Source organism: Mauremys reevesii, linkage group 11 (genome assembly GCF_016161935.1).
Source record: "Mauremys reevesii isolate NIE-2019 linkage group 11, ASM1616193v1, whole genome shotgun sequence".
Classification (NCBI taxonomy): Eukaryota; Metazoa; Chordata; order Testudines; family Geoemydidae; genus Mauremys; species Mauremys reevesii.
Window position 1 is genome coordinate 27,967,552 of NC_052633.1, and position 20,359 is coordinate 27,987,910.

At 40.6% G+C, this 20,359-nt stretch overlaps 1 protein-coding gene and 1 long non-coding RNA gene across 3 annotated transcripts in view; one reads left to right on the forward strand and one right to left on the reverse strand.

The window, feature by feature from the left end:
* Positions 1-17,993, reverse strand: part of WDR75 (WD repeat domain 75) — a 34,267-nt gene extending 16,274 nt beyond the window's left edge. The window contains exons 1-13 of one of the 2 annotated variants that reach the window (XM_039495579.1): positions 17,862-17,993; positions 13,025-13,154; positions 11,397-11,462; positions 9,806-9,905; positions 8,327-8,451; positions 6,349-6,419; positions 5,471-5,587; positions 4,578-4,666; positions 3,540-3,698; positions 3,009-3,068; positions 2,803-2,918; positions 1,966-2,141; positions 967-1,130 (exon numbers count right to left, since the gene is read on the reverse strand). In XM_039495579.1, coding sequence (XP_039351513.1) covers positions 967-1,130; positions 1,966-2,141; positions 2,803-2,918; positions 3,009-3,068; positions 3,540-3,698; positions 4,578-4,666; positions 5,471-5,587; positions 6,349-6,419; positions 8,327-8,451; positions 9,806-9,905; positions 11,397-11,462; positions 13,025-13,030 — 1,249 coding nt within the window. In that variant the 5' untranslated portion in view covers positions 13,031-13,154; positions 17,862-17,993. Of the gene's footprint in view, positions 1-966; positions 1,131-1,965; positions 2,142-2,802; positions 2,919-3,008; positions 3,069-3,539; positions 3,699-4,577; positions 4,667-5,470; positions 5,588-6,348; positions 6,420-8,326; positions 8,452-9,805; positions 9,906-11,396; positions 11,463-13,024; positions 13,155-17,672; positions 17,830-17,861 lie in introns of those variants that run through there. The other variant, XM_039495578.1, reaches the window with a different exon arrangement.
* A 16-nt stretch (positions 17,994-18,009) lies between these two features.
* LOC120375028 overlaps positions 18,010-20,359 on the forward strand; it is a 39,659-nt gene continuing 37,309 nt past the window's right edge. Inside the window, exon 1 of the long non-coding RNA XR_005586400.1 lies at positions 18,010-18,080. This is a non-coding gene — a long non-coding RNA (uncharacterized LOC120375028). The remainder of the gene's footprint in view (positions 18,081-20,359) is intronic.

A 20,359-nucleotide genomic window follows, 5' to 3' on the forward strand; every position in this document is an offset into this window, starting at 1 on the left:
AGTCTGACACACCAATGTTAGGAAAGTTAGTCAAAATGAAATGTGCCAGGAAGTACATTAATGGGGAGCCCCTCGTAACTGTGGCATGATTTTTGGTGGGTGAAGGGTCTTCAATTTTCATTTCTCATCTATGCAATCCACAGAATTATGTTCTGTCTGCATTTTAGGATGCAGTTTAATATCTGCATGCAAGAGTGGATGAGAATTTAACTACAAGGTAATGTGCTCTAAGACAGTATTTTCCATTATGTGGCAACAGATCAAGTCAATTAAACAAGGATACCACTTTTCCAAGTTTTGCTTTCATGAGTAAAGCTCTGAATAAGAGGACTTTGCCCAAAGGAAAAACTAAACAAAACCTCCTTTCCAACAGCAAAGTAAAGGTTGGGCTGTAGTCACTCATGAGCAGTGAATGGAGGTCACTGTTCCCTTTCCAGACTACTGTACCCCTTTCAGGAGTCTGATCTGTCTTGTGTACCCCCAAGTTTCACCTCACTTAAAAGCTACTTGCTTACAAAATCAGACAAAAATACAAAAAGCGTTACTGCGCACTATTACTGAAAAATTGCTGTCTCATTTTGTCTGTATAAAATTTTAGTTTGTACTGTCTTGGCTAGTGCTTTTTATTTAGCCTGTTGTAAAATTAGGCAAATATCTAGATGAGTTGATGTACGCCCTGGAAGATCTATGTATACCCTGGTTGAGAACAACTAGTGTAGGGTTTAGGCTAGAAGGATCTATGCATTCATGTCCCTACCACACCCTCAACTTGCCTACATTCCTAACTATTCCTAAATGATGCAAAAGGGTGATGGAACTCTGTACTAGGGTGCACAGAAGAGAATGCATTACTTCTGTTGTTTCTGATCCTGTGCACTTGTGTATGGATGGAGAAGAGCAGAGTCACAATTTCCACATGTTCAATGGGTGGTGAATAAGAGCAAATTACGTTTTGGCCATACTCACTCTCTGAGTCAGAGTCGTTCACCAACACCCAGACTTTAAATCGACCATCGTTGCCAGCTGTTACCAAGGTAGGAGTTCCATCTTCCAATTCATCTGTGTCACGGAAACACAGAGCTGTTACATGATCCTCATGTGGCATGTTTATTCTGGTGTTCAGAGTAAAGCTATAGGGAAGAAAACCTAATTTCACTGTTTTATGTCATTTTGAATTTGCAACAGGTTTGTGTTCTGTTTCTTTTGTGGGGGTCGGAGGGGGGTGGAGGAAGGGAGAGAGGAGGATGGCGGTTTGGAAAAGGGAGAAGTGGTTTGAAGAGAATTTTGTTACCAACCAATACATAATCTCACATTTAGTTTACCAGGTCTGTTCTCCCTCATTTCCCCCACAAAATTATGTAATTCGGAGAACAGAATTCTGATTTATTTAGATTTTTAAGACATACCTACTAGAAGTGCTCCTCCTAAGCTCTGAGCACCCCTTCTAATAGCTAGGACTTGATCAACATGGAAAATGATTGTTACATAGAAACATTTAAATTTCACTTTTAAATTCCAATCCCTTAACTATCGTGCCAAACAACTTTGTGTAACATCTATCCAGTCTCCTCCTAAATAAGCAAGAAAAAAAGTGAACTTTATGGGTGTCCAGAAGATTAACAAATCCAGACCCTGGAAGACCAGGTGAGTATTAGCACTGGGGTACTGTTTCAAGGTTTTACATATTCATCAGTACGGTGTATCTGGCCAGATAGTATAGTAGATTAGAATGACAAAACAGATTCAAGAAGGTGATATCAACATGTAAAGAAACCTGGCTGCTATTGGAATATAAAATCTTATTTAAACTGTTAATTTCAAGAACTACAATTCGAGTAAGTGTGACTGACAATTCATACGTGAGAGCGCTATTTAAAAGTAGACACTATAGTCATTTGCACAATATTTAACAAGAAGTCAAATATTTTGTGGTTACCCAGGGGCTGACTATAAAAGTATCAGTACCTTTGTGTTTGCTCATCATAGTTCCACAGTTTCATCTGTAATTCAAGTTCGGTTTCTTTTTCTTCTCGCTGTTCCACTGTTGCTAACCAGCTGCCTTGAGCACTAAATGCAGCCTTCACCAAGTCAACCTGGTTTAGACCTATTTGATGGATGTATTCCTGCTGCACAATATCGAGCTGGAGAGTCAAAAGAGCAAAACTAATTTTAAAGCTCAAGTGAGAGAGTTTGGAGAAGTCAGTCACGGAAAAAGGACACCACGGAAAGAAAGATGTTCTGGAAATGATCAGGACCATTGAATACTAGATGAAATACTGAACAGTGGAACTCATTGCCAATACATGGGCCTTAATACATGAGAAATGCCTGCAATAGCCATGTAGATTCCACAATACAGAAGATGTGGCAACACACCAAAATAAACTTTGATTTCAATATTTAGCTTATAAAAGGCACCAATGACCATTGTATAGGGCATTTTCTGTAGATGCTGACAATCTTATTCTTCTTACATTTACTTCCAAGTTGTCCATCACCATAAGAATTGTGATTAGTATTCCAAGGCATAACTAAGGAATCAATTCAAAATCTTCAAATCCTACTATGTTTATATATTATGACAATTTGCACTTCTGTAATATCCTTGCCACATTACAACTCTGCAAGTCAAGGCACAGATAAGCAATTTTACTATGGTCACAGAGGAAGTCTGTGACACAGCTCTACGGATTCCAATCTTATGTTATAACCATTGAACTACTCTCCCTTACCTACATCATACTGCAAGTGTAATTCTGTAACACACGTGTATAACTTACAGCACCAGTCTATCCAACTTACATTGTACAACTGTTTGTCAGTTTGGAGACAATAGAACTGCAGATGACCAGGTTTTCCATTCAGAACCAAAGCTTTAGTTCTAGGATCAACCACCAAACCAGTCTTGACATCACTGCCTGCAGTGAAGAGCAACAGCAAACGATCTAAGTTAGAAAGTGATGTCTTTAGCTATCTAAGCAGAAGAAAAGTTGTTTTACTGCACGTACCTTTGACTAATCCTTGAATTACGGCAGAAACGCTCAGGTTGCTATGTATGATTGTTATTTCTAAATGTACAAATACATACAAATTAGCAAGGCAAGGTAAAGGCTTATGTGATGTAAAAAGCAACAGTTAGCAATATTCTACAACTGGAAAAATCAGGATATGCACCCACCCAAAATTCAATTTTAAGAAGTCATTCTACTACTTAATGAACTACAAATGCAACATACATATGTGCACTAAACAGACTGAAAATCACATGGAAAGTCAGCAGCACAAGAACATTTGAAACGAGAGAAAAAGTACCAGCTTATCAGAATCTTTGGGACTAAGTTACAAGCTTCCACAATCTGTAAACAAAAGCCAACTGTTGCTAGCATAGAAAATAAAAGATCAAACATCTACGCTTTCAGATGAGATTTGAACTTGTGTACAATACCAAAACAGTGAATCTTAAATTCATATATTCTAATAAATCTATGGATCATGAATTCCTTATGGAATTAATACTATTACAATAGGTTTGGGCTTACTGTTTTCTGTGTGAGAGGTACAATAGAAAGTTCCATCCGGTGAGGCTGAGATGTGTTCAATAGTAGATCCCAAACGGGGCAGGAATTCCTTCTTATAATCTGATCCATCACGCCACTGAACCAGTACAGACTCAACCCCACCACTCAGCAGGCTGGTGCCTTCAAATGCAATAAAAAACCCATAGTAGGTAGAGGAACTATTCCAAACTGACATCTCTATATTTCTAGTGTGCTAGTCACCATGGTATCTAGACACCAATTCTATATTTAAATTCTTTAAATTATGCCCCAATCAAAAAATTATACATCACTGCTACACAGACTGGTCAAATCTCTTAACATGCCCATCCGATCTCTCAGACTCAATAAGAAACACTGCTACTGCAGGCATCGAAATGTCACTTAATAAATACTCTCTCACGAACAGCTAATTTCATTCATTTCTTGGGGGAGTCAACTATATTTTGTGTTACAACACAGCAGAAACTCTCCATTTAATATTAAATACTGCAAAAGCTTCCTGCTTGGGAGAAAAGGCTCGAAGCAAGATCAATACTGTGGGTCATATTCCCACTAAAGTTAACAAGAGTTTTTCCACTAAATTCAAAGGAAGTAAAACACGGGCCCAGAGAAGATTTCTTTGGCTTGTTTTTTTAATTTGGATTTGACTCCAACAAGAACTTAGGTTTCTCCATCTCCTCAGAAGATGATTGTTGCATAATGAAGGTGACAGCTGGCTCAGGATTTACATTGCCAGAGAAGGAAAATCTTTGAAGTCGTGTCTGCCAGCCAAAATAATGGCATGAAACATGCTTACACATCTGATTTACTTGCTTTTTTGTAACAAGTATACAGCTGTGCACACAAAAAAGCCACAACTGTTTCCATCTTTCCATTAGTCCACCCAAAAAGTCCTCAAAAAACCTTTCCTGAAGACATAAATCCATTCCTAGAATTTATGTATTTGTTCGTAGGTGGATGACCCCAAACTCCAGCAGTTTCTTTTTTCTTCCTGCACTTTAAGACATTTGCACTCACCCTCTACAGAGAAAGCTAGATCCATTACTACATCATGGTGCCAGTGCAGTGTGGAGAAAGTGTATTCTCTTTTGTGGTTAAAATTTCTCCTGTTAGGAAGAAAACATTTAATTTAATAGCAGAATACGTGCTGGAGAGAATAATCTGTAAGCAAACAAAAATGGGCATGTCAAATGGAATAAAATGTAAAATAAGTATACTAACATCTACTGTAACCCTTCCAATGTGGGTTTCTTGTATGTTCAGGTGACGGAAAGGGAGTGGCACAGACTGCACACTAGGTGTCCCCAGATGGCATAAGATCCCTAGGGAATTACTGCCAGCTGCAGCAAGATAGACCAATCCCTGATCTGGAGCACTGAAGCAGAGCTGTTACTAGGTGCTAGTTCTCAAATTCTCTTTTCCATCTCTCCCGGGCAGCTGTGTAAGGGAGAAGAGCTAGCCTCTCCACTAGTCACTGACTGGCTTTATCTGAATAAGAACTCCCATCGTGCTTTCACTGAGGTTCCCAAAACCTGGTACAAAAGTCTCTTATCTCCACCCACAGCAGTAGGCCCAATTCAAACACTTCAGTTTTAAAGTTGCAGGGTGCAGCCAAGGAGACATTTTTAATTTGTGATCATATGCAAATTAGACAGCCTTGAGGTCAGTCATAATTTAGAGCTTCGAGAGACGCAGGATGGCTATCCTCAATAGCTCCTTATCATTTCTACAGGAGCCACTTCTGACTATGGCAAGGGAGGATGATAAATCCAGTCAGAGAATTATGTCAATGCCTGATCACCATTGTCAAGCAGGAAGTCCTGTGCCTACTCTCATGACTCATTATGTTCAAGTTCTATTATGAGAATGTCAAATCAATGCTAGCTGGATAGCTGTCAAGTTTAACATACCAGAGACGAATCTTGCCATCTTTATGTCCACTTGCTATACAGTCTTCCTTAGGGTGACAGGCTACACAAGTGAAATAGTTGTTTGCGCCTTTTCTACTTGTTGCACTCAAAGGAAACCTTCAAAAATTAAAGAGTCGTTTTAATTAGAGTTCAATGTTAGATGAAGCTTCTCAATGGTCTTCGTATGTAGTCTACCTGGAGCTGAGGCTACGTCAAAAAAAGATTAGCGCAATCACTGCACAAATGAAAATTAAAAAGATACTTCTGAATGCATATGGGATTCCAAGGAGTGAGCAACTGGTTGCGAGTACTCCTGAACTACAAGAAAGTTGACAAAAGTTAGGCGCACCCCTCCCAAGAAAAGGACAGACACCATCCCCACTTAGCTTGTTAGATTCTTCCCCCGCAACAAAAACAGCAGCATCTACATCTCATCAGGACCTTACAAAAAACATCCTAATTTAAGTCCTTGTTTCAATCCAGCAATAGAAAAGTGATGACACTATAGTCTGGGCCTAGGCTAAGAGTTGCTTGGCATCCCACAAATCAGTGATGGCACTGCAGCCCAAACTGCCTCCGTTTCCCACCAGCAGCCTGAGACACACTGAACAAGGGGGGGCCGCCAAAACAGAATTTTGGAGAATCTCTAAAGAAAGAATCTGACAGATGGATAAGCACTCAACATCACTTGCTAGGATTTCAGAAATAAAAACGAAGTCATTCATGAGGAATCTCATTTACCCATGCAATGATATGCAGTTGAATCAGTGGTATCAAAGGATGCTGATGGAGCTAAAATAATCTACATACAGCTGACCTGTTACAATACATATTTATGAGGTTTCATAGCTGACAACATCTACAGCCATTAGTCTTACCTGTTAATCTTTTTCTTTTTGAAAAAATAAACAAGGAGATGAAGGCCACGCACTGACGCCACATATTCACCCTGTTACAGCAATACAGCAAGTTAGGACTTTGTATTTGATATAGATTCACATTGAAACTGGAGCACAACAAATGGGCCTTTGATCATGTTTCTTAAACCCGTCTGTATCATGAATAAATGGTACCAAGACAAAGACACATGATGCCATTACCCTAATCAATGACAGTTGCTTGCTTGCAATGAGATGTTACTGCTCCACATTCTAATACAGCTAATATAAGCTCATACAACCTAAAAGATTTTTTCAGATTTTTTAAAACTTGCTTTCTCTATAACAGCCTCCAAGAAACTACTAAATATTTCCCATGCCCACTGGGACAACCTTTGCACTGAGTTATAGCCATGCAATCCCAGAGAAGTATGCACAGGTAAAGTAACATGTGGAATCTCTTGTTATGTGCACACTGTAGGGTTGCATATAAATGGTGGTTTGGGATACTGGCACAAATTCTTTTTTCATACAGAAAAATAGTTTAGTGGTATTTGTTAAAAATCCAAGAATTCCATGAATTTTATACCAGAACCAGGAACTCTTACTTAATTTTATCCCAGAACAAACAGATGAAAACAAATATTGAATTTCCAGTCATGCTCCCTTCTATTTTTAGGTATAATATAAAAAATACTCCTAAGCTTCTGTAGTGCCTGTCCTGCTCTATAAAAGCAAAGGATCCATTAGGGTACACAGAATTTGAAACATGACTAAGAACAGCATCTCATCTGGTCTGGGTGACTAGGGAGTACAGTAAAAGCTTATTTCTGTCACTAGTTATACTCCTGTTGGCACTGAAGAGACAATTCTTTTTTATTTCACATACAAAAAATCAGCTAAGTTCTAACTGCTTAATATTTACTACCGGTGGCAATGCATAACCTAAGGGAACACCCCTGTCCTCAAATAGCTTCTCTTTTATATTTCAAGCTCACCTTGTAAGCTAGCTGTTTGGGAACCTTCCTCCCGCCCCCCACAAAAAACCTAAACAAAACAGTTTTTTAAAATGTAAATTTATATCTGAGCTGAGAGTAACAAACAGGGAACTCCACAATGTTATTTTTACAGTCACTTTTTTTAAGAGTACAAATGCACCGTTAGCTCATCTTTTTGTGCATCAGAGCTAAAAACATTAGGGCAGAAACCAACATTAAATTCTTTTGATTTGTGTGTTCCCATTTTCCCCAGAGGACAAGTGCTCTTTTTAGTATATATTTTAAATTTTAAGAGGGAAGGGATGTAGCTTAATGAATTCAGTGTTATTTTGTTACCTGACTTTTGCTAGTGCTCTGAGACAAATAAAGTTGGTCATCTAATCAGAGCCTTTTGATCTCTAACCTCTTACTTTTTCTTTCACACTAAGTGTGAAAGAGCCAAAATTTTGCAAACAGACAAGAAAAATAAGGCAGATAATATTCTAAGTTCCAACATGTTGAACACAATTTTCAATTAACGTTTACCACACAAAAAAGGCTTCAAGGCCAAAGTGTATTGTATGTCTAGTACAAGAATGGTAATTCTCTTCTTTCTAAAGAAAAGGGCATTTTACTGGATTAAGAGCTTGAAATTCTGCAATTTTCCTTCATTTTTTCCTTAATGCAATGAAGTTGTCTTGTAGTACATACTTTTGCAACTCATCAGCAATCCTGGTCTTATTATATTTTTATGAAATTATAAAGAATAGATGGTGCTGGATGTCAAATTTGTTGAGGCAAGCTTTCTAAGATCAGTGGTTTGCAGCTAAGGGGAAAGGTCAGGATTCACACTAGGTTTGCATAGCGTGGACACATCCATACAATCACTTCTTTGAGCAATAAGATTACTTGGTTAATCATATTTTTTTATATACCAGACTAAACAGAATGTGGCTAATGCATTTTATATAAAAGAAAAACATCTAAAAAGGTAAATATACTTCTCTTCCAAACGCAGTACATTTGGGCGACTGGCCTATATCATCCAAAATCAAAGACAGCTCGTTGGCTTCCACTTCTTGGTCTGGTGTTTTTGGCAGTTTCACAGAAACAAGCTGGAACCAATCTAGTCAAATAAAGACTTTGGTTAATAAAATAATTTTGTGGATGATGTGTGTTCAAAAGGAGAGAATGTGGGTGCACCTGTTTTCCTCAATATAAATTCCACACTAGCTCCTTTCACTGTTTTTTTGAATGCATGCTTAAAGATGCATACTTAAGGATGAAGTCCTGACACCTTTATATTTTTGTCTCAGATGTTTCTGTGCCAAACTTTAAAACAGACAGATGAGCTCTAGATTTTTCCATAGTGGTTTCCTGTGTAACATAAAGCAGAAACCAAACCAAATTACATAATTTGTTCTTCCTCTGAAGTGGCATTCATAGGAGTATCATACAAGTGAAGTCATATATCATATCTGTTTTTTCAGGCTTTGAATAGTTGAATTTATGCCGATACTAGACCTGGTCAAATTTTTTTCCATCATCATGTTTTTTCAATTTGAAAATGCCCATTTGCTGAAACAAACTTTCTGCAGAAACAGAGCAGAGCAAGGATCTTCCATATCCCAGGCGAGTTGCTACTGGCTATGCGGGCATGAAAATTTTTGAAGAGTTTAAATTTTGTTCTGATGCAAAACAAAAATGGAAACCTCTATGTTTTCCACAAAATAAAGTTTTGTTTTCTTGCCAGCCTTAACTGATACTGGTTATTGTAGAGATGTAGCTTTTCATATGGTAACATGACCTCAGGATACACTTAGAAGTTTAAATATAGGTCAAGAGACTCAAATAATTAGATCTGCCATAATATTAGGTATGTATAGCACAAGTGTCTGGAAGTTTAAGATTAAGCTTTGATACAATCAAAATCCAAAAAATGAATATACTAAACTGCATATTAAGAATGACCATAGTTTCAACAACAAAACAAAAACAAAACAAAACACTAGGTGTACAGCAATAGTTAGTTATTTTACCTATTTAAAGGACACTCTCAAGATAACTTTTAAAAAATACTCTTCCTACAATATGTAGTTTGCTAATAAAGCTGTAGATTATTAAGAGTGAAAATGTACCCAGATTAATTCACTCTCCACCTCCTGTGCTGTTGGTACACTTTTTACATTTCATTCAGCATGGACAGTGAAACCAAACCAGATAGGTTCTGGTCAGTGCACCAACACAGTACTGTTGTGTTTGGGGTCTACATTATACCAATGGAAGGGTTAAATAAAACTTCGCATTTCCGCAGGATTAATCAGACTTCGTAAATCTTTCTTTTGTTCCCCCCCTCCCCGGAGCAAAAACGACAACACAATTTTGGGGCCTAAACTAAGTTATCAGAGTCCCTTTAAACATTCCAGAATACTTAATATCACACTGCAACAAACTACAAACTGAAGTTAATTATATCGTACCTAAGAAATCTTCATTTTTCTTTGGAATTATAATGAACACTGAATCCTCAGAACCAGCAAGCGTATAGAATGCAAAAAGTTTGTATCCAACAACAAAAGTCTGAAGAAAAAACCAACAAAGTAGTTATGAAATGAGAACTTCAAATTTGCTGGACAGTTGTCAATTATTCTGAAATTCTCGTACAGTCAGATAGAGAACAGTTGACAACCTAGTCAGAGATTCTTTTTATCATGGGCCTTGTTGCTTTTTAAAAAATGTTTGCTAAAAGCTTGTAGTTGATAATTCTCAATTTGAAATCAAAAGAAAAAAAACATTCTTTTAGTTGGTAACCCTATTACAGAACAAAAGACTTGTGTCAGTCTTGTTTAGCAGTATTTGTATAGTGTGAAATGCCAAATTTACTGGGAAGGCTAAAGGTAACGTCCTACCCTCTGTTATGTGGTGAGGTAGAAGAACTGTGTAGGACGCCTATTCTTCTTTCACCCTTCAAGGCAGGAGATCTCCTCAGCTCAGGAGCAGTAGGATAGAGCTGATCATCACAGCATCCCACAGACTACACATCTCCAAGGGGAGACATTCAGCACCTAGTCTGACATCAATAACTACAACATGTGTGCTAAATGCTACCTTAAACACTCATTGTTCCTGTTCAGATGAGTGGCAAAGTACATCTCAGCACCCATCCCACAATACACATCTTTCTGCATCTTTTTACAGCTGCCCTTAGTCAAGCTTTGGTCCCAAGGCAGTTTATATGCAGTGGAACAGCAGCCCTCAAACTGTCATCCTTGGACCAGAGGTCGCTTGTAAAGCCCTTCTTGGCTACCCTCAGAAATAAACATTGAGAAGTAAGCAGTGGGGGAACTGGAATATTGTGAGGAGAGGCGGCTCATAAGAGAAGCCATCCCATATGAAGTGGTCTGTAAAATGAAAAAATAAGGTATAACTTCAATTATCTGAAAGTCATCCTCACCGCCAGTGAGGCAGGAAAAAGACATGCAAACTCTCTGGGAAGTCAGATAGTCAAAGACAGAGAGAGGAGCTGCCTGAGCCAATCAACTAGCTAAAATAAGGAAGGGAGAACAGAAGAGCTACACTGAGCACAAAAATCATAGATAACTTTGTGCATATAACTCTTCCTCCCTCCTTTCTTAAAGCCTACCAATCTTGGGAAAAAGTCAGGATAGCTTCTCTCCTATGTTTCATCTTCACACAATTGTGCAGTAACTCTCAAGCAACTTCTTGAGGACCTTCTGATAACCATGGTTTTAATGTACAGAATATTTAAGAAGGGACTGCACACTTAATTAGCAAAGGGTCATCAAACATGTCACTGCAGGCCCCAGTGAGGGGTCAGCAAATTTCTCTTGCCCTAAGTTAGAGGCCCGCTCAGGGACAAAATACAAACCATATTAATAAACACTGCTTTTGAAGCCAGGGTTTATGCTCATCTCCACTAAAAGCTTCAGAGAGCCTGCATTTGGCCCTATGTGTTTTGTCCAGCCCTAGTATTCATTTAATTGATGGTCAACAGTGAACAACAACTCTGGAATCCATGAAAAGCTGTGACAGAGCAAAATATTTACATACTTTAATGAGAATTCCATCTGTGAAGTCCCAGAGTTTAATGGTGCCATCTAGAGAGCAAGAATACAGCTGGAAAGGAAAAATAAAACAAGTTATGAAAAGAACACAAATAGCAAAGCAAAACACTAGGGCCAAGATTTTACACAAAATTCGATCCTCAAGTTAGGCTCTTAAATCCATATTTGGTCACCTAAGTGACTGGATTTTTAAAAAGTGCTAATCACCAAGTTCTGGTTCACGTCTAACAAAACACACATGCTGCTATTCTACTTTGATGTACACACTTTTGAGATATGCAGTTTGAGACCATATGTGTTCCTATTTTGTATCTGAACATCATATTAAAGTTACCTAGCATGTGAATGTTTATATACATTTACAATGCATGTGCAAGGATGACAGATGCACGGAACTTCGGGAAATAGATTCAGTCCCCTTCTACAAGTGGGCCCAGACTTTACGCACAGCAACAGAAAAAGCCAAACAGAACCAACTCAATTTTTCTTCTTCAGATACATATTCTAACTCAAAGTTAAAGCTGAAAATTTAAGTATTCCCCACTCGTTTCTCCCAACCCCCACAAGATAAAAATCTCATACTTAGAGGATGCACAGGCAAAACTTAAGTTGATGCCATCAGCTGAATTACTGTGTAACCTCAAATTTCTCATTTGATTGCTACAGATAGTGTAGTAGGAAGGGAAGGTCAGAATTAACTCAAATATTTAAGGTGCTGTTGATAATGCTAATATATTCCCCATCTTCCATGTTTTGAAAGAGATCACGCACACTCTACAGTTATAGTAGGTAGATGTGTACATATTGGGGAGAGGCTTGTGTAATGAGGACAAAAGTTATAAGAGTTGCCAATATTTATGAATAAGTGCATAACACAAACACCGAGATCAGAAATACGTTTCTCCACAGTATAGTTGCACATTTGCGTTCACTGTAAGTGCTATGGGCCACTCATTTCTGTGCAAATACAGAGCCTGACACTTGGGAGGCTGATTAGGAAATCCTTAAAGCCATGTACTGATTACCATACCCCCTGGGAAATAACCGGGATTTAGCCATGCCTGCTCCTACTCCAGCCATAAACCTGGCATGTCTCCTGCACCTGGGTATGCCTTATAGCTGTTTTATGAGTCTTTTCCCCATATAACTGGTACAGAGTGGGCCACAAGGCACTGATGAATCAGGTCCTACATGTCCTACTGCTGAAGAGCCTAGTATTGGCAATAGTCAAAGACAGACAAATACTAGATTAAAGGAACCATTGTTGGGTTGTTCCAGTATAGCATTTTTTTGAAGTGACCTGAGACAAAAATCTGTTCACCTCTGCTTTTAGAAAAAGCTTCCCACTCAGTAGAGTAGAGTAATCTGATGATTTACAGCAAAAAATTCATACACTAATATGGGTAATTGCAATTTCAGTCTAAGTAAACAGAAGCTATTTCAGTAATTATTATAAGAAATAATTATTTCCAGCCATCTCACTTTCAAGCCAACCCAAAAAACACATGACTGTGTGTCCTGTACTGCCAAAGTCAAGTACCGTTTCCTTAACTAAATCAGGAAAGAACCAAATGCCTAGCTGGACAGGACTCACAATTACAAAGATTTAACAACCTGCATGTGGTTTTGGGGGTTAAGTTGAATTCCTGTCACCAGGTTTGTGTGACCCTGCAGAATGTGTACACATTTTTCTGTAGCCGTGCTATACACTTTCACATAGTCTCCTGAGGCACATAAAAGGTATCTGAAAAGATGATGAAACAAAAGGTTAATATCACAGGGCAACTGAGAATTCTGGATAAAGATATTACACTTTATGTTTGTCAAGAGTAACTACTTTGAATCTACAAAGTACTAAACATGAAAAATTTAGGCCAGCATATTTAGAACTTTTGTTTTCCATTGTTTGTACAGATTTACTTACTTTACCATTAAACGTAACGGAAGAACAAACAAGTATATCAGATTTAAACATTCAGTTGCAAAGGCAGGAAAGTTACTCTTATGTATTTTAGTTCTTGCTAAAGGTGCTGCTGGCTTGATCACCTTGAAAAATAAAGGCCTGTATTGATCAGCATAACAAAAAACATTCATGATGCTACTTACACATAAAATATCTATATCCCCCTTTGATAAAATCAGTATCTGCTAAATTTATAGGACTCTGCCTGGAAATGCTTGCTCTCACTTTTGGCCACAATAAAGATTAGCTAATTTTTTCCCCAAACCTCAAGTTCCTAAGGCTATGTCTACACTATTGCAGCAAGTCGACCTACACTGTGTGTGAGAGTGTGAGTGAGAGAAACTCTCCCATCAACTTACCTTACTCTTCTCAATGGGGGTAGAGTACAAGGATCAACTGGAGAGCAACCCGTTGTCGATTTGGCGGGTCTTCACTAGACCCACTAAACCGACCACCAGTGGCTCGATCTCAGAGCGTCAATTCGGGCTGCAATGTAGACCTGCCCTAAGACTCAAGCACCTTTTCAGCACTCCTATTTTATAAGTTTTAAAAAAACAACATACCAAAACAAAAATGAGAGATTCCTATAAAGAATTTAAGATAAGTATCAGAGGGAGGGCATTCTTAGGTTCCCTGTGAAACTTCAGCATGCTGGAGGTAACCTACTCTCTAATGGTCTGTGAATTTTCCTTTGACAGCTTCACTGGTTCCTTAGTTATCCCCAACTCCAATTCAAAATTGGCCTACTGATGTTCAAAGCCATGCATGCCACTCTTCTGTTTATCTGCTCTCTGCACACCTTCATGCCACTCTTCACAGCTGCAGAAGACTATTTCCCTTATGCTGTTCCATCCCTCGCTTCTGAAATAAGTCTATTTTAAATTTCTCCTTAGCCCCCACCACCCTTTTTGTTTTTTTGCAGCCCAGAATAACAATTAAGTGTCATTTCACACTAAAAATAGGAAAATTAGCCAAACAGACAAGTTTAAAACAACATGTGTCTACATGTTTAAGATTATGTTTTGATCTCCAGCCCTTGATTATGGGCTGCCAAAGGCAGCATACTCAGCTAAGGAGGGTGGAGAGAAGAATGGTTCTGGAATGGACAGTCCCACAACTACACTGCAAAATAATTCGGCTTAAATATGGTTATGGACAAAACCTTTTATAACATGGTTTATTGTCTGTGTAGACACACAAAAAACAGGCTAGAGAACCCTGCTTTAATACTATCCCACCCCACCTCCAGTATATCCCCTACTGTAGAATAAATATGAAATTAAAGTTATCTTTTAATCTGGTTAAAGAAATGTGCATGTTGTAAAGCAAGACCCCGACAAGCAAGTAGGGAAGAAAGAATGGAGTAGGGAAGATGTCTGGTTCAAAGACTAAATTAATGAGATAAAGGAAAGTTTCTGAAAAAAGGCTCCTGATCAACAGCGGTGACAGCAAATGGTTTTGAATAGGACAGAAAGAATCTATTTTAAGAGGCAACATGGACCTCCCCATCCCACATACTAATGTTATCTTAAAAGTAAAGCCTAAGTGAACCGAGGTGCAATGAAAAACTGGTTGGTCAGCAAGAAGGAGGGTAGAGATAGGGAGGATAGGCCTTGGGGATAAAAGGAAGTTGTAAAACTTATCTGGATTAAGACTTGAAATAAGGGTGAAGTGTCTCAAACTGGTGTTTAGCTGAAGTCAGTAATTGGCAATGACATCACTTGTTTGTTAAAGGGTGTAAAAAGTAAACTTTTAAAGGGTTCATTGCTCATACCTGCTTGACCACGTTGGCGCTAATATGGGTCTAAGCACCCCCTGGGTTTAATCTGTTTGTCAGTATCTTGATCAAATGCATCTAAAGGTTTTGTTACTGATTGGATATAGTAAATTGCTTATTATTAAGGCTTTTGAGGCATGTTTAGAGCTACTGTATAAATATAACTCAGCCTTTAATGGATTTAATAAAGGAATTTATAGTTAAATTAGTGTCATGACAACATCCTGCATAAATAATTTCAACACCTAGGTTAAAGACTCATCTACACCAGGGTTCATCTACTCTGGAGAATTAACCTTTAGGTAATTCAAACATCAGTATTGAATGCAGGCAATGAATATGTTACAGTGTCCTCACATTCACTCCTATTTCACTTGCAGTTATTCCCACAGCCAGATACAGAAATGTAAGTTAATTGCTCACTGTGGAAAAGTGGTGAGAGGACTCACTGAAGCACATGAGCTAGTTTGCTACTGCCTCTTGCCTATACAGCACTGCAGCCAGGTCTCAAAAGGCAAAAATGGAAAAAAACATCCTTTTGTTAGCTCAGCTGGGGTTGCTTAAAATGACTGAAAAATTCTGGCAAAATGCAGGCCAAAAAACTTTTTAAAAAAACATACACCCTTTCTACCCCTCAAGCGGGGTCTCGTGATAGGACAACCTAGCACAGGCTAAGAACAAATATTATTTAAAGCTGTTCACAGCAGGGCTAAGAAACGGCATAAAGCATACCTGCAATGATGTGTGGCATAGTAGGGGTTAATCACATTATTTAGCAAAAACACCAAAATTCTTCCGTGTAGATAAGACCTACAACTAACTAGGCCAGCAACACTACTGGTTAGGAAAGTCTCCAACGTATAACTTTTTTGTAGTGTGGATGGGCCAACACGGATATAGAATTAAGGTTGCAACACAATTCTCTATTGTGAGTCAAAAACATTGTCCTGGCCACACCATAAACAAAAGTTATGTTAGAAAATACTCACTTTTAATTGTGCAATTGGTCTCAATATGGCAATAATTTTCTTAAATGCCCAGGCAACAATAAGCTATGTTATACAGCCTCCTGCTTTGTCCACTGATTGCAGGAAGAGCAGCCCGTTGGAGCTAGCTGGTGGGGGCTTGCAACCAGGGAAGGCCGGCAGCCCCTCTAAGTTCCCTGTGTGGCAGCTCAGCCCTGCCGGGCAGTTCAGCTGTCCCTCCCCTCACTGCTGTGTGCTGCTTCTGCCCTCTGCCTTGGAGCTGCTCCTGGGAGCCTCCTGTTTGCTGTGCAGGGCAGGGGGTGTTTATGTGACCATTGCTTATTTGCACTGTAGTGTCCACTGGCCTTGTTAGCACTACAAAAGTAATTTTTCTCCTTTGATAGTCACCCCTTCTTAACTGTTGAGAATAGGCCACTTCCACTTTAATTGAATTAGCCTCATTAGCACTGACCCCACCACTTGGTAAGGCAACTCCCATCTTTTCATGTGCTGTTATATATATATATATATATATATATATACACACACACACACACACACACACCCCTGCTTTCTGTATTTTTCCACTCAGTGCATCTGATAAAGTGGGTTTTAGCCCATGAAAGCTTATGCCCAAATACATTTGTTAGTCTCTAAGGTGACACAAGGACTCTTCCTTGTTTTTGCTGATACAGACTAGCATGCCTACCACTTTGAAATCTGTACATTCAAAGTTACCCACACACTATTTATGCACCACTCATCCTGAGCCAGGTCAAGCCATGCACCAACAGGCCACCTCCAGTTTTCCCACCAGTAATGGGAGAATTTAATTACTTTCTACCCCCGCCCCCAGTCTAATGCTTTACCTTGATGTGCTATTTTGGAGTATCTTTCCCCATTAACTTTTACAAGTGCTTTGAAAGTCTCTGACTGCAAGTACTAAACAAGTACAAGGTACTACTATACGCCCCCTGCTATCCCTTCCCAGGGCCCCCTGTATCACTCCCACACCTCTTAGGTAACCAAGCCTTCCTAGTTCCTGCTCATCTTGCCCTTCCCACCACATGCGCTGAGGATGGAGAAAGTGACCAGCCGGGGGCTGAGTTACCCTCTGAGAAATTTCAACATTTCAAAATTTGGCTTTATTCCCAACTAGCCTGAACCCCACGTATTGGAAATTTCTCATGAGTAAGAACTTGGCCCGAAAAGCCCTGGCACGGCGGGGCTGCCCGGAGCTAAGGACTCCCACGCCCGAGGCACCGGCAGGGCAGGGCAGGTCCCCCCTGGGGTTTGGTGGCGGCTCGTGGGCTGTCCGGGTTGCGCTGGGGGCCGGTCGGTGTCCGGCCGCGGCAGCGCTGGGCTGACGGAGCAGAAGGCTCCGCGCCCGCAGCGCTGGTAGCCCCTGGTGAGCCCCCGCCCCGCCTGCGGCCGTTACACGCGCCGGCTCCGCAGGGCCAGCGGGTCCCGCCGAGCGGGCCCCAGTGACCGTGGAGAAGGAGCTCAGCGGTTCCCACCCCCGCGCAACAACCCCCCTCCGATTCGCCCCCCCCTCACTTGGCATCGGCGGAGAACGCCGCTCTGGCGCCGCTCAACTTGCTGCCGCCGCAGCGCACCACGCGGAGCGGCTGCTGCGCCACCATCTTCCCGCTGCGAGACCTTCGACCTCTCACCCTCACCCCGCATCGCGCAGCGTTAGGGCACTTCCGCCCTTAGTTTACATGGGGACAGGAAACTCTCACTGACCTTCGTGAGGTCACAGGGGAGCGCCGTCAGCGGGAGCGCACCACGCTTCGCTCCGCCCCTTACTGGAGGAAGAATGCAAAAGAAACCGGAAACTGTAGTAGGCGCATGCGCAGCGCCTTTCTTGCAGTCCCCGTTTTCATTCTAGGCCGGAGTCGGGTGTTTCGGGTGACGTCACTAATGCGCGCCAGAATCATGCTGCAGAGGCCGGCGCCTGGGGAGGTGAGCGAGGGGCGGGGCCTGGGGGTGAGGAAGTGGAGCGAGTACGCAGGTCTCGTGCGGCTGCCTTCCCGCAGGTCGCGTCGGGACGCTGTCAGGGCGGGCAACCAGAGCGCTGGCTGCTGCCCCGGCGCGCCTGTTGTTTCTATGGTAACGGTGTGGCACCCCTCAGCAGCATCCTTATACTGACCTAATCCCGGTGTAGACAGCGCGAGGTCAAAGGGCTCCCGGAGGACATCGCTGCCCCCCTTGGGGAGGTGGCGCACCTCCCTGTGCCACGGGAGAAGCTCTCCCAGCGTAGGTAGCATCTTCACCGGTGCTCTAGTGGCGCAGCTCCAGCACTATAAGTATAGACAAAGCCTTGTGCAGGTCTCCTATGTCTGCATGGCCTGTCCTTTGCCGAGATGTTTCTGATAACGGTGCTCAGAGGGCAAGGCAGTCTTCTAACTGCAGGCACCAGAGAATTACACCAAAAGGGATTTACCTTCCAGCGATGTGATGCTGATGTGCTCCAAAATGTCTGTTAGTCTATAAGGTGCCATGGGACTCTTTGCTGCTCCTCAAACAGTGGCCTTCTTGGTTGGCGGGTCATCACAGATGTTGGCTATTTTCAGTCCCAGTGAGTAACTTTGGCTAGCGGAGATATTGCATTAGCTCCGACTTAGAAGAATGGCAATATGTTGACTAAGGACTAGAGATAAATAATTATTTTTTTCTATGTTTGCAACAGTGCACAGTTTAGTTTCATCTGTGAATTTGTTAACATGCTCCTTAATTACAGCTAAAAACAATTAATTAACATGTTCATTAAGTACTATTATTTTTTATATAACATGACAAGTAGCACTGCTAGCTGTGTTTAGTCAGTGAAGTGCTTTTGGATCAATTTTAGATCAAAGGTGCTGTTTCAGCATCAAGTATTTTTTGTACTCCAAACTTTGGGGTGGGAGAGTGAGCAGGGAGCGGGGCAATAGTATGAGGGGGAAGCTTCTAAAGCAGCATCCAAACCCAGACTGACCCTAAGCCACAAACATTTAAACGTATGCATAACTTTACTACCACAAATTGTCCTACTGAAATCAATGACATGACCTACAGTACTAAAATTAAGCATCTGTACAAGTGTTTGCAGGATCAAAGCCTCTATGAGGTTTGAAAAGAGAAAAGCTGGAAGGGCATATCGAGTGGGGTATTGCAAGGGTCAGTTCTGGGTCTGGTTCTGTTCAGTATCTTCATCAATGATTTAGATAATGGCATAGAGAACACACTCATAAAATTTGCAGACGATACTAAGCTGGGAGGGTTTGTAAGTGCTTTGGAGGATAGGCTAAAAAATCAAAATGATCTGGACAAACTGGAGAAATAGTATGAAATAAATAGGATGAAATTCAATATGGACAAATGCAAAGTACTCCACTTAGGAAGGAACAATCAGTTGCACACATACAAAATGGTAAATGACTGCCTAGGAAGGAGAACTGCAGAAAGGGATCTGGGGGTCATAGTGGATCACAAACTTATGAATCAACAATATAACACCATTGCAAAAAAAAGCAAAAATAATTCTGAGATGTAATAGCAGGAGTGATGTAAGCAAAATATGAGAAGTAATTCTTACACTCTACCCCGTGCTGATTAGGCCTCAACTGAAGTATTGTGTCCAGTTCTGGGCATCACCTTTCAGGAAAGATGTGGATAAACTGGAGAAAGTCAAGAGAAGAGCAACAAAAATGATTAAAGGTCTAGAAAACATGACCTATGAGGGAAAGTTGAAAACAGTAGGTTTGTTTAGTCTGGAGAAAAGAAGACTGAGAGGGGACATAAAGTTTAAATTACATAAAAGGTTGTTACAAGGAGGAGGGAGACATGTTGTTCTCTTTAACCTCTTAGGATAGGACAAGAAGCAATGGGCTTAAATTGCAGCAAGAGCAGTTTAAATTGGACATTAAGAAAAACTTCCTAATTGTCAGGGTGGTTAAGCATTGGAAAAGATTGCCTAGGGTGGTTGTGGAATCTCTGTCATTGGAGATTTTTAAGAGCAGATTAGACAAACACCTGTCAGGAACATGGTCTAGATAATATTTAGTCCTGCCATGAGTGCAGGGGACCGGACTAGATGACATCTTGAGGTCCCTTCCTGTCCTAAGATTCTATGAATAAACATAAAAGATCAAGGATTATGCTTTCTCATCCAAAAGACAGCACTTCCAGCAGCACAGCCCCTATATTTTGCTGGGACACTTGTTAAATATTGGCTTGGAGAGAAGTGTCATCTGTTGAAT